Raw genomic sequence first — 14,765 nt, 5'->3', positions numbered from 1 at the left:
CCTGGCCATTCCCTGAGCTACGTGGGGCAATCCTAGCCCTTCCCTGTGAGATAGTACGAGATGAGAGAGAAAAACATCCCATCTCATGAGAAAGTGGTGAGAATCGGACTTTCTGGTGAGATGAATCGAAACTCACGTTTGTGGTCCAAAAAATGGGCATTATGCTGATCAGAGGTCCCATCTGGTCTGCTCAAACAGACCAGATCATGTCAAAATACATGAGATAGTGATCTGTCATTAATGGCCGGGTCATTTTCCCCGTTAACACATCCGAACGTGAGCACGAGATGGGCCCCACCAAACCTAAAAACTTGCTTTTCTGGTGGGCCAGGGTATCAGCAATCCATCCCCAAGTGTGGATGGGCCCCATGCATGGCCGTTTTTCAATCACGACCGTTGCTAGGGATGTTCTTTTTCCAACCGTAAGTGGTTTCTCTCCCACAACTATAAGTAGGGCACTGTTGCCCTCGGGATTCGCACCAGATAGAAAAAGGAGAAAAGAGAGAGAGAGAGAGAGAGAGAGAGAGAGAGAGAGAATAAAGAGAGTTGAGTGATCGAGTCAAGGCTACCCAGCTCGACTCGACCCATCTCTAGCTCGACTCGATCGAGAGAAGGCTGTTGTTTCACTGCATCTTGAGATTAGGACCCATCAAGTATAGACCCTACACTTGCTTAGTCATTCCCTTCAATCCTTACCACCATGCTAACTTAGGAGTGGACGTTCACAGGGGCACTCATTGTAGTTGCTAATGAGTCAAGCCAACTTAGCTAACGTCGGAGCTAGCCAGGTAACGAGCTACCTCTCCTCGCTTTTCTTTCACCCATTGGCATGTCGCCATGGGAGTTTCGGTCAGCTAAGATTGAAGGGCATAATGTGAGCTAAAACCAGCCTCCATCAGGCCATGAAAACGGGTTGAAACTGAGCTCCATCGGGCCGTGTAGACAAACCAAAACCAGGCCAGAGATATGGCAGAAGACAAGCCTCTGTCTGGGCTGGGGAGTAAGCTGAAAACGGCCTGTAACTAGGCCATGTGGAGCGCTGGAAAACAGCTTTCAACTGGGCCTCTTTATGTGCCCTGAAACGGACTGAAACCCAGGCTTTCATCAAGTCTTGTGAGACCGGTAATGCGGGCCACTGATCGTCAGTGACCATTTATCAGATAACTAGGATCATCTGAGGGGCATCCAACAGGTGAACTAAGCCAGAATCATACCCAGTTTCAACCTCAAAACTAACCTGAAATTGTGGCAGAAATGAAACCTTTACATGGGCCCTGGAACGGACTAAAGGCAGGCCCTTAATGAGCTTTGTAATGGCCGAGAATGGCCCGTAAATGGGCTGTGAAACCAGCGTCCTGCTGGTACGAGTTGTGAGCCGAAAATAGGCCTTCATCAGGCCTTGTTTTTTGGCTACAGAATTTCCAGCAGATGGGCCTTGAATCCAGCTGAAATCAGCCTAGATCCAGTCTCATTTTCCACTTTAGTGGGCCGCACCACATAAACAGGGTGGGCCGCACCTGAGTTTTCAACTCAGTGGGCCACACCTGAGTGTATCACTCAGTGAGCCGCATTTGAGCTAAAACTCAGTGGGCCTCACCATAAAAACAGGTGGGGCACACATAAAGATCAGGTGGGCCACGTTATAACAGTCAGTGGGCTGCCGAGTTGGATCAAATCAGTGGGCAAACTTGGGGCCCAATCTAGGCCAAATGGTAAGGTAAAATTGGGTGGACCCGTTCACCCTAATGCGGACCCAAGTTCCCTAGGCTATCAAGTTCATGCAAACTCCATTCGTTTTCAACGACTTATATGTTTTAAAATTCTTCTAATACAAGTCATCACATCAGGAATGGCCTTGGGGAACCATTTGCATGATTTAGGCCATAAGGTGTGCACAGGGACGTAAATCAAGAACGGTTAGACAACTCTTGAAGGTGATGATTTTCTTCCCCTTGGGCTTTCCATCCCCAAGCTAGGCTAAGGGTAGCCTTTATGATAACTACGAATGATGACCCACGAATTGTAAATCATTCAATTGGTTGCTTGAACTTATGCTTTATAAATGGTTGATACTTGACTAATTTACTTAAGCTTATAATTTAGAATTGATTTGAACATGTGGATAGCTCAAATCATGCCTTCAAATTAATCAAAATTGGTTAGTATACTTGACTAGTTAAATGCGTGTTTTAGATGGGTTAAAGTACTTGATTAGTTGGCTGGAAAGTATATGCTAGATTTGTCTAAATTACTTGACTAGTCACCCAACATATAAATTATATGTTTAGCTTTCTTGAGCCCATGTCTTAGAACTGATACATTATGGCTATGTGACTCTTGCAATGTAAGTATACATGTGATTTACCTTGATTATTAAAGCATGTTTGATCTTCTATGCCATACCCTCTTATTATCGTATTGGTTGCAAAACTCTTACTAAAGAAACCTCTCTATGGAACCTCTACCTAAGGAGAGTTCGTACTTAAGGTGTAACGAAACTGATTGTGATAAGATTAAACCCTCAACATGGAGGTTATAATTAGTGACATTTGATTCATAGGATTTCACCATTTATGGAGTGATTCCACTTACCTAACTATGGAATGAACCTTACAATATTTATTATCACCGCTTTTTACTCGTATTTGAATCATACATACCGTCTCATTTTAGTTACTGCATTTAATGATTTTAATGCTTTATTCCTATTCAGCATACGGTGGTAGCTCCCTTGTATTAAGAATTGATTGGTCACGTGTTGATAGGCTCTATAAATACCCTGAGGCGGTAGACTCATGGGCCGGGGATGGTGGTCATGGGACACTATGCCCTAGCCGTCGGCCTACACTGGTGACAAGCCCCCATAGTGACCTTGAGCTTATTGAAATTGACTAATTGTAACTGGACTAATAATGGTTTAGCTAATCATGCATACATAGCATAAATCAGCATCTATCAGTAACATACGTGATGTACGACAGGCAGTCGTTATGCGGTACATGATGTGCTTCGTTAACGGTCATCCTCGTTACATGGGTGACAAGCCCAATTCCGACTGGATGAGCATTCCCATGTCGATAATTGCATGGGTGACGAGCCCAAGTCCGACTAGATGAGCATTCCCAAGTTAATGATTGCATGGGTGACAAGCTCAAGTTCCGAATGAATGAGCATCCTCAGGTCGATGATTGCATTCACACATCCATACATATAATAAGACTGCATTCTACTTTGTTTTAGTTGCCTGGATGTTTTTATGTTATTTCTTGTCTAGGGTGGCGGTGTGTAAATCTTGAGGGGAAATCACACTAAGCTGGCCACTCATTTATCAATGTTCAACTGTACAGAGGATACAGGTACAGGGGCAGACGGATACGCAGCGGACCCGGAGACGGTTACAATCGAGGAAGAGTTATACGATGAAGAGCCACACCAGGAAGCGGCTGCATATTATGGCTTGAACCAGTAGACCCAGTTGTGATAGTTTGTTTTAGAACATTTTACATTTGAAGTTTTTGTATTCGGCCCCCAACTAAGTGGGCCAGGAAAATTTTCTCATCTTGATTATATTTATGTTATGCTTGATTCCCGCTATTTGCATTTTGATTTTATTTGATTGTCATTTATATTCTGTTAACTTTCAAGTTTTTGGGATGCGAGTTATATACTCCGGTTATGAAAACCAAGGCGTTACATATATAGTATGTCCGCATGTTCGATAAAATGCCCAAATCAAGTAAAATTTTCCTGATTTATTATTTTGTAATCTTTCCTATAGTTGCGATAATTAATTTATTAAGTATATTGATTGATTGTGGCTATTTAGTTAATCAGATTGGCCAACAAACCATAAATTTATGAGGGCAGCACTATTTGGGTTGGTCTCCCCAAATTAGTCTAATTGATCCGTTCCGAACGCGGATAACCGACAGTAGTCGGATTACACGGGATGCTTATGCCCAATGCTGATTATGCCGAGGTTCATCGAGTCTATCTAACTAGTTTACTAGCCGACCAACCATGTGTGCTCACTATGTCTGTTCACGTCTGCTTGAATCTGGAGCACCCACATATCCTGGAGAGGTCTACTGATAACCGTTAGTGATACGATCCCCAAGTCTTAAAAATCAGGTATGGTGATATGGGACATTGTGTCCGTGCTTTCGATCTATGCTAGGGTGACGATCCTCCCTGTAGTGACCAATGAGCAACCAATAAGGATATGAGCCTAGTACATCAAACCGTAATGATGCCGCAACCGTTCCACAATTGCATTTAGGTGACAACCCTTACATCATTTGTAGGCACCCTCCGCCCATCGATGGGTAGCCTAACCCTGTACGTCCAGGCTGTGTCATCCGAGTCTTGAGTGATCAATCAGGCCAGTGTTAGCCTCACTTGATTGGGGAGTTGTCGTCTGGGTGGTCAACCCTAATATGGATCAAGAATCGCAGGCACAAAGCCGCTACAGCCACCCTGGGCCTAACAATCTAGATCAAGCCATTGATTATATGGCAGCTTCCCCAATCTTGATGGATGAATGGACTTAATTAATTCACTTGGCTAACACGAGCATTCATCACATTACATTAGCTAGGTGTGGCAATCAGTTGAATATCAAAGCTTCGATATATGGTTGCTCTTTTCACAACCGAAGCTAAATATATGGTAGTGATGGAGGTATTCAAGGAAGTGCTTTGTTTAGAAAAATGATTAATGAACTTAGGCTTCAGTAGGAGGTCGTGCCGGTTAATTGTGATAGTGAAAGTGTGATAATTTGGCAAAGAATTCGATATATTATTCTGGTACTAAGCATATTGATGTTCGTCATTATTTTATTCGATGGGTGCTTAAAGAAAGCAGTATTACTCTTAAAAAGATCCACACGAGCATGAATCCGACAGATATGCTTACAATAGTTCTCATAAAGAAGCTAAAATTATGTTTTACTTCTCTGGGTATGGCAAAGGTTTGATGAAGACAGAGTGTGCACGAGAAGCAACAACGGTAAAGCTACGATATAGACGATTAGAGATGGAGCTTGGAGTTGTAGTTCATGATGATTGAAGTCATTGTAAAAATTATTGTCTAGATGTCTTTAATAGGTAAAGAAATAGGAGAGTTCAAACAATTGAAGAGACTTCTCGATCGATCGAGCGAACCCCAAATTACATAGAAGATTGGTCTCTGGATAGTTTTAGACAGGTTCGATCGGCCGACCTCGGAAGTTCGAGCAATCAACAAAATTTGAAAAATTCATGAACACTTTTGAACATGTTCAATTGATCGAACATTGTAGGCACAAAGCTCGATCAATTGATGCTTATATCGACGACAAGCGCAATTTTGCATAATTGCACGATTTGTTTCCTATTCTAAGTGTAACACTATATATATATAAGTGTAATACAAGATTAGGAAAGAGAACAAGGAGAGCAAAGTCATTTTTAGAATATTTAAATAAGGAAAATAGGATTTTGTATATATAAATTGATCTCATCTCTGGTGCTTTTGTTTTCATAGTGGATCATTTGTCACTTTGTGCTGCTTTGTACTGTAATTTTTTCCGTGATAAATTTTTTCCCTTATCACGTGTGTTCTTATGCATACGTTATTTGCATTTGTTTCTCACTTATTTGATTCAACTTGGAATTTGCTTATACAATTACCCAACAAATCTGCCCAGGGCACTTGATATGGTTAAATTAGCATGTGAATCAGGCACTTGATGTGGCTAACATGTAGCATGTGAATCGGTCTAACTTGGGATTCACAGGAGCAGGTGAGCAAATCAGCAGCTCACAAATCAGATAATCCGAGGCATGGGCCTTTCTGTTTTGCCTTTTTGGCAGAGGCCTGAATACTTCATTCTGTCTCCTTAACCCGAAGTGTGGGCCCGCCCTTATGCTCTTCCCCTGTGATTCTTAGACTTCTACCCCGTAGGAAGTAATAAAATTTTGATAATCTTCTAAAAATATATATTTCAGTCGACTAATCTGGGCAACTTTTCATATGAATCAGTCAAAACTGCAAATTCGGGCACGTGTCAAACTATGATTCGGGTTACTTCCCACATCAATCAATAAAATTTGCGATTTATTTGTTTAATCAGTAGACTAATCTGGGTGGGTCACTTAGTTGGTGGACCAGATAAACAGAGAATCTTTTGCTCACACGAATGAGTAGATGGAACTAGGTAACTTCCCAAAATTGCTTTTCTTTTGCTTGATCAGTCATAAGCTAATATGGTTGTGGGCAACTTCCCACTTGGTTCATAAGCTAGATTTGGGTTGAAAAGGGATTGACCAGGAACAAAGGCCCAATAACGTAGTCCTGCCACATATTCATAATTATTCTGCCAGATACTCTTTTAACGTACTAAAGTATTTGATTTGACTATACAAGATTCGCTGGACATACTTAGCAGACTAAGTGAGCGCCAAAAAGTCTTTTTATATATATATAAATCGGGTCATTTACATTACTCTTATTAGACCACTTGCACCAAAGAGCCAAGTTGGTTATTCCCAGCATATGTCCAGTAAAAATTATAATTTAAATAAAAAATTAAAAAAAACAGAGGTTAGAGAGGTTGGACAAATACACCACTCCAGACAGCAGGATGATCCAGTTTACTAACAAAGCTTAAGATAGTTGTTTACACATTTTTAACATTTATTACATGTGTACACCATTGATGTGAGGTGCTACACGTGGCTGCTCCAAAAATGAACGATTGCACACCACAGACACGTGTGATGCATGTACCACATAAAAGGCTTTTAGCGTGCAGGTATATTTGAGCAACAAATTTATTTATTATTTTATTTTTTTTCACACGCACTCACACCCACACAATGGGTGAGTCTACGAGTGAGGCATGAGTAAAATATAAAAGAGTAGTTGAGTAAAGAAGGATCGAATTTGATGTACATTTTCTCATTTTGACTCATTGTGCAGAACCATGTTTACATGTGACATGTTGTCAACCCATATTAGCACATGCACTAACCAGCTTTGCCTACATCCAAACACAAACACTGCCTTACAGAAGACAAAACACTCATCCATTGGCCAATATGCGCATTTAATTTTCTTTATCAAATTTTAACATCTCCTACCAATAAAGCCAGTTGTTGCCACACCAAAATGTTAAATTCTGAAAATTCTAAATTTCATTTTCATAGGATTCAAAATCTAAAATGTTAGAATCATTTCCAACCATCATAATTACCCTCTCTTCTTTTAACTATTCACATTCATTAACATTTTCATTTGCATTCGCTTACATTCACATAGTGTTGGAAAGCCCAAGCAATTATTATAAAGATTAAAGTATTAAATAAAGTTGACAACTAATTAAAAAGAAATATAAAATTTTGTTTCAATTATAAAATTAGTGAGACTACTTTTTCTAAGTTATTAAAAGTTTGGAATTATTTTATTTATTAGCCAACTTAATGATCATCTTATGTTCATCTTAGATTGCACAAAGTTATCCTCTGTTGCACACTTAATTATGTCATGTTTATTTTCTTTTAGAGTATTTAATTCATCACTTTCATTTATCACGTGAATGTACCATGAAATAATTTTAGGAATCCAAGAGTCAAAATCAAATGCTCCAAAGATAATTTCTAAAATCAGGATTTTGAAAACCCATGCTGCCACATAACAAAATAAATAATAATTAAAAAATAAAAAAATCCAAAATTTCACAAAGGAGCCTTAAAAGAATTCCGTTGTGCAGTGGTGGCATGCAGTAGATAGGTCGCCACAGGAAACTTTTATTCATTGTTATAAACAATGCCCGATAAAAGAAAAGAAAGAGGTAAATAATAAATAAATAAATAAAGTAGAAGAGTGAATTAGAAAACGTCAGCAATGGTTGGGAGCTTCATCTCCCCCTTCTTAGAGAGGGGGAGCGTGAACTTGCCAATGACAGGGATTTGCATGCAGAGTCCTACTTGGAATTCATAGTCGATGTCCCAGTCTTTGCCTACGTCCTTGGCAAGACTCAATAGGAAGTCGTAAGGGACTTTGAGAGGGATGTCGAGCGCTGTTGTCTCCTTGGCCTTGATTGACCCTGGATCCATCATCGTCCCTGATGCTATTACTCTTTAACAATCACAACATCCACATCTATAAGAATTAATTAATATGAAGAACAAAATATAAGCAAGTTTTTTACGTCCCTCACCTGTCTGCGCTCTTCAGAGAGTAGGTGATCTCGCAGATGGGGAGATCGTGGCTATATGGGTTGGATACAGAGACTTGGCCATTGAAGGTGGCCGAGTCTTTGCTAACTTTCTTAACTGATACATCCGTCAGGTTCGCTTCTGGTTTCTTTATGTGAGCCACCTTCTCTGCCACGAAGTTCTTTGCCTTACCTATCAACTGAGCCATGGATCCTACCTTTTTGCTATTCTCTGCTATGCTTTGCAACTGTGATCCGTCTTTCCTCCAAATATATTGAGAGAGGGAGGGAGCCAAAGAGGATTTGGATTCCCTAGTATACGGTATAGAGATTCTCAAAACTCCTCTAAAAACATCTGTCCCCTGCTTGAGACAGGTGTGCTCCCCATATTGAAGTCCACATCATCTACCTCCCCACGTCAACCCCACACGTGGTACGCTTGCATGCTCATCAGGACGAGCGATGTTAGGAAGGGGAGAGGACGTTCATTGAGGAGGGATCACGACGCCAAAAGCATATATAGTTTGACTTTTATGTGGGAGCATCGTGATGCATGTGTTTCATCTATGCCCTCCATCTATTTTAATCATATCCAAATCTCAAGCCAACCACACCACATGAAACATTGAAAATTAAAAGCCTTAGCTATGTTAGAAAACTTCTTGGGCCACAAAAGTTTTGGATGGAGCTAATTTGTGTCTGCGGTTCATCTAGTTAAGTGAAACCACGCGAACATGTTTGATGACAAATAAACAATACTCTAGACCATTTAGGGCTTGTTTGGCCAGTTGCATTGAAAAGGATTAGGTGGGATGGGATTAAAGAAACATAATTATTACTCATGGCAGGGATTGTTCCTGTTACCATGGAATAAGCTTAATTCCATATTTTGTTTGTAACACGGTAGTACATTGAATGGATATACCTACCATCATTTGAAACTATTGAGAATAACACACATGTGTTATATCTAAACCGTTCATTTGTTTTTTAACCTCATTTTATGGCATGGGCCTAAAAATGAGGCAGATCCAAAACTTATTTGGCCCCTAAGAAGTTTTCAACGGTAAGTATTCAATCCCCGTTGCTTTTTATGGTGGGGTCCACTTGAGCTTTAGATCTATCTGATTTTTTGGCCCATGCTCTAAAATGATCTGAAAAAATGGGTGGACGGTGTGGATATAGCCCACACATCATGGTGGGACCTACACAACTTACTAACATTGAGTAAAATTGGCACGGGACACAATGCGATTCCATCTGATCTACTTCCAAGCTTTTCCATTCTTCCCAAACATGGAGTGGAATTGGCACAAGAACGGATGCAATTTCATCCCACCTAATCCATTCCAATGCAACTGGCCAAACAGGCCCTTAAGGAATATGGACATCATTATCTCTATTATTTTATATAAGTGTTGGATATATGTTTCAGTTTTGGGCTCATGCCTTGGATTAATCTGAAAAATGAATAGACAGTGAGGATAGAATCCATGCTTATTTTATATTGTCCTACCAACATGGCTACATTTGATCAGGACACGTGCCATTTCTAAGATTGCCCATACAAAACATATTTGAAAGCAACACCACACAGTAAAAAGAAGAAGATATGGCCACACATTTGAGTTTGCCATGTGCCAGTGTCAAAGATGAACCAACTCAAAGCATGCTTAAAAGGTAAGCCAACTGACTCCGGCCTGCTTATAGGCATGTTTGAAAGGTAAGCCAACTGCCTCCGGCCTGCTTATGGACTCCTAGGTGAGCGCTTATCAGGTCCACCATTATGTATGGGTTTTATCCAAGCTCTTTATTTGTATTTATTTTTAATATCATTTCAGGGTAGGGCCTCAAAATAAAGAGAATGAAGGCTCAAATGGACCACACAGTGGGGATTGAATGCCCACCCTTAAAAACTTCTTAAGAGCTACGTAGGTTTTGGATCAATACGGTAATTGTGTTTTCCCTTCATTCAAGTCTCTATCATGACCTTATAAACAACATAGATGGGAAATAAACATCATTGGGTGCCGTAGTAAGGTTTCAACTGTCGGTGTCATTATCACCACCACTTTCTCTCATGTGGTCCACTTGAGCCTGGGATCTGCCTCAATTTTGGGATCATACCCTGAAATGATCTAGAAAAATAGATAGATGTCGAGGATAAAACCCATATATCATGGTGGGCCTCACGGTGATGGGGTTTTCCTCCTCAGGTCAAAGGAGATGTGGTGTGGTTCAGATGCCACAAACAGTGGAATCAGCATGTTACTCGACCAGTCGAGAGCACTGCTCGACCGATCGAGTTGTGCTCGACTCAAAGTCCAGTGAGCAAATTGATTTGGAACTCCATGGTACTCGACCAGTCGAGTGGGCCGCTCGACCGGTCGAGGACCCTGCTCGACTAGTCGAGGTTATGCTTCATATCCAGATTTTGTGCGGACTTGTAAATTTGAGGCGGTTTTCAAAGAGGTGTGGAAGCAAGTTGCCTAAACTATAAATAGGGGTACTTAGGGCTGTTCTAGGTAATGCAAAAGAATTTTCTAAAGCTTTGCAAGGGTTTGCTAAAGAGTTTAGGGCTATCAAAGGTGAGAGAGAGAGAGAGAGAGAGAGAGAGAGAAAGCTTGTGGAAGGGAGATTCTGCTCGTAGAGGTGATCTACTGTGCACTCGACATCTCAGCACTTCTACGTTCTTGTGATCAGTGAGATCTCTTTGTTTTTCTTTTATTCTCTTATTTTTCATCCGCTCCTGCGTGAGTAAAGAAGGTTTGATCCAAGCGAGGTGTGCTTGTGATCGGTTGTAACATTCTACTTCATATTGGATTGTTGCTCTGGACGAGGTCCCGTGGTCTTTACCTTCTCGAGGGTTTTCCACGTAAAAATCTCGTGTTGTGTGGTTCGTGCTTTGATTTATTTCATTGTTTTATTATCTCATAATTCTGGTGTTTTTGGACGGCTAGATCCTAAGGTTTTTGTAAGTGCTATGGTTTTCTGCTCCTTTAGTTATCAAATTTTGTGGTGCCAAAAACATAATTTGTGTCTTGTGTAGCATGTTGATTTATATGTTCAAGATACTACATCACAATGCTTCAAGTTAGGAATGATGATCTACTTCAAGAAATGTAAGGTCATGTACTGTAAGCTTCAAAGTTCAGAGTCTTCCAAAAGCTACATCAAAAGGCAAGTTCTTGTTCAAGACTCAAGTACAACTCAATATAACATACAAGATGAAGTATAATTTAAGCTTTAGAAGATCTCAAGTTCAAGCTACATCTTGTAAAGATCTTAAAGTTTCATAATCTTCAAAGGTCAACCATGCATCATCTGAAGAAATGAAGTTTCAATGTCCATATATACTTCTCATTTAAGGTATGAATGACCTTAGATTGACCTTATGGTAGGTCATTTTATATACATAATTCAAATTGAATCATTTTATAGATGTTTGGTCTGTTCTAAAACTAATCCTGGACCTTGTTCGACTAGTCCTAAAGCTGCCTTAACCAGTCCAAGAAATTTCAAGACTAGTCCTAAGTTTGTTGCAAATTTTTGGTATTTTTTGGTTGAGCTACGACCAGTCCTGGACTCTGTTCGACCGGTCGTGTGAACAGTGCACGACTCGTCCTATGACCAGTTTAGGATCTATGACTCAAACTACAGCGAACAAACCTGGTGCCCCACGACCAGTCGTAGAGGTGTCACGACCGATCGTGCAAGGACTACGACTAGTCGTGGAACGATTTTATCCGATCGCGCTCAAAAATTTAAAAATCTATTCGACTTATGACCAGTCTTAGTGTCCACAGGACCAGTCGTAGATACGATTTCTGCAACTAAAAATAGAGCACGAATTTTAGAGTTTGATAATCCAATTCAAGAAAAATCAAGACATCACTCTGAGATAAGTTTGTGTTCATTTTAAGCTACTTTGTGCATATTTAAAATTCTCTTTTGTTAGCTTTTCTTATTTGATTTTGTTTATACATTCCAATCTAATTTGAAAGAGGAATTGGGATATTCCACTTCTTGGAATCAAAATCAAATAGAGCTAGCCCTAACTTGATTTAATTTAAAATCAATTAGAACTTAGAACCATTTCAAAGTGAGTATTAGACAATTGAACTTCTATGTTCGAACTTCTACTCCGATTGGTTCTTCCAGGCTACTACAAAAGGAGAAATCCAGGTATTTTTACATTATTGTAAATTTCTTTATTTTGGTTTTTTTTTTAGATTAAGCCAGAAAAATCTTATTGTTTTGATTATCTGAGGAGAGCCAGAAAACTCAAAGGTTAGGGTTTTTGAATTGTGTAAGCCCATTTGAAAGACACAATTGTGAGGGTTTTAGGTGAACCTGAGAAACCTATTTTCATAGTGAACGCTAATATCCCCTGTGTGAGGATATTAGGAGTGGAATAGCAAGCTGTGTGGCTGTTGTTTAACAATTGGTGAATACACAAGCGAACCACTACAACTCTTTGTGCTTTGTGAATGTGTGATTTATTTTCTATATCTTTTATCATTCAAGTTTGTGGGATGTATGTGTGGATGTGAATGTTGTAATATTTACATTTCAAGCATTGTGGAAAATGTTGTAATAGTTTAGAATTTATTTCTTGTTATTTCCTTTATTTCCTTTCAGTTTGAGTTTTTAATATTCAAATTATTCTAGTAAGGTTGTCCTGTCATAAACCCTCGGTTTTTATGGTGAAAGGTTGTCCTTAGAACAACATTGGTATCAACCTCTTTGTTCTAGTATTTGATGGTTGCTTTACATTTTCATACAGTGATTGGTTTATAGTGCTATCTTTACTTTATTCATTTAAATTCCATTGTTAAAGTTTTAATTTGGCATAGTCCTATTCCCCCGAAAGGACATATAACTAGGCCTTTTGAAATTTGTGGAACGAACCCCAACAAAGTGGTATCAGAGCGTTCAGGTTGGTTGAACAGAGTGGGATCAATTCTGAATTATGGAAGGTGGCTAATCAAGGATGATCAGTCTCAATGGTTCTAACTGGACCATATGGAAGGCTAAGATGGAGGACTTGCTCTATTGCAAAGACTTGTATTCTCCAATTCAAGATATATCAGCAAAGTCAAAGGATATGTCAGATGATGATGGGAATAAGATGGACGGGAAGGTGGTAGGGTTTATTAGACAATGGCTAGACGATTTTGTATTCCATCATGTGTCTACGGAGACCTCAGCTGCTAGCTTATGGCTGAAATTACAAGGGTTGTATGAGAAAAAGACAGCCGGCAATAAGATTTTTCTGATAAAACAACTTGTGAATCTCAAGTTCAAAGATGGTGGTTCTGTGGCTGAGCACATGAATGAAGTCAACAATATATTGAACCAACTCTCCGCCATGAAGATGGTCCTGGACGATGAACTACAGGCCTTACTATTGCTTAGTATTGCCTGATAGTTGGGAGACATTGATGGTGTCTCTAAGTAACTCTGCGCCAGACAGAAAGGTGTTCATGGAATAGGTAACTAGTTATCTCTTCAATGAGGAGACAAGGAGGAAGTCTCAGGGGTTTACTCAGCAAGATGCCCTTATGATACAAGATCAAGGGAGAAGAAAGAACAGAAAGGGCGAGAAGGCCCGAGATAAATCAAGAGATAAGTCGAGTACTAGGAAGGATGTCGAATGCTGGAATTATGGCAAGAAGGGCCACTACAAGCATGAATGTCGTAATAAGAAAAACGACAAGAAAGAAAAAGAAAAGGAGAAGGAAGATGAATCAGATTCTACTGCGGCTGCTTCAGATGGCGACGTTGTAGTTATTCTTTTAGCTAATCATAATATTTGTCTCATGGCTACGAGTCAAGACACTGACTGGGTGATAGACTCGGGAGCTTCATTTCATACGACTCCATGCAGGGACTTCTTCACAAGCTACAAGTGAGGTGATTTTGGAACTGTGAAGATGAAAAATTCTGGCATATTAAAGATCATAGAGGTCGGTGATATTTGTGTGAAGACCGATGTGAGCTGCACATTGGTTCTTAGGGATGTGAGGCATATCTCAGACCTTTGCCTCAACTTGATGTTGACAGAAAGGTTGGATGATGATGGCTATGAAAGCCGATTTGTTGGTGGGCGTTGGAAGCTCATTAAGGGTTCATTGATTGCGGCCAGAGGAAAGAAGTCTTTACAAGGCAAGTGTCAGTATGTGCAAGGGTGGGTTGAACACAGCGAAAGATTCAGCTATTGACATGTGGCACAGGTAGAGCCGGGCATCGGTCTGGATCGGATCGGATTGGGTTCAACTCGATCCGATCTTAAACGTCAATAGTTTGACCCGAACTCGATCTGATCCGGAATCAAGTCCGGGTCACCTGACTTGAACCAATCTGATACATGATTCACCTGACTCGAACTGAGTCCAACTCGGTCAAAGAAACCGAGTCGGATCGAGTTAGGTACGATTCGGATCGTATGAATTTAATCCAACTGTTTTATGTGATGTGGTCCACTTCAACCTTTAATATATGTTATTTTTTTTCTCAAGGCCTAAAATGATATGTTAAAATGGATGAACGGCTTAGATAAAACATA

The 14,765-nt window shown here is 40.1% G+C and overlaps 1 protein-coding gene across 1 annotated transcript; it reads right to left on the bottom strand.

Moving 5' to 3' along the window:
* Positions 1 to 6,449: 6,449 nt before the first annotated feature.
* Positions 6,450 to 8,520, bottom strand: LOC131247169 (late embryogenesis abundant protein Lea14-A). Its single transcript, XM_058247601.1, has 2 exons — positions 8,201 to 8,520; positions 6,450 to 8,118 (listed from the first exon to the last, which is right to left on the bottom strand). The coding sequence occupies exons 1-2, from the start codon at positions 8,404 to 8,406 to the stop codon at positions 7,869 to 7,871; spliced, it is 456 nt and encodes a 151-aa protein (XP_058103584.1). The 5' UTR covers positions 8,407 to 8,520; the 3' UTR covers positions 6,450 to 7,868.
* Positions 8,521 to 14,765: the final 6,245 nt, after the last annotated feature.

The sequence above is a fragment of the Magnolia sinica genome, chromosome 5, assembly GCF_029962835.1.
Source record: "Magnolia sinica isolate HGM2019 chromosome 5, MsV1, whole genome shotgun sequence".
Lineage (NCBI taxonomy): Eukaryota > Viridiplantae > Streptophyta > Magnoliopsida > Magnoliales > Magnoliaceae > Magnolia > Magnolia sinica.
The sequence above is the reverse complement of the archived record's forward strand: the minus strand, read 5'-3'. Positions and strand labels throughout refer to the sequence as shown.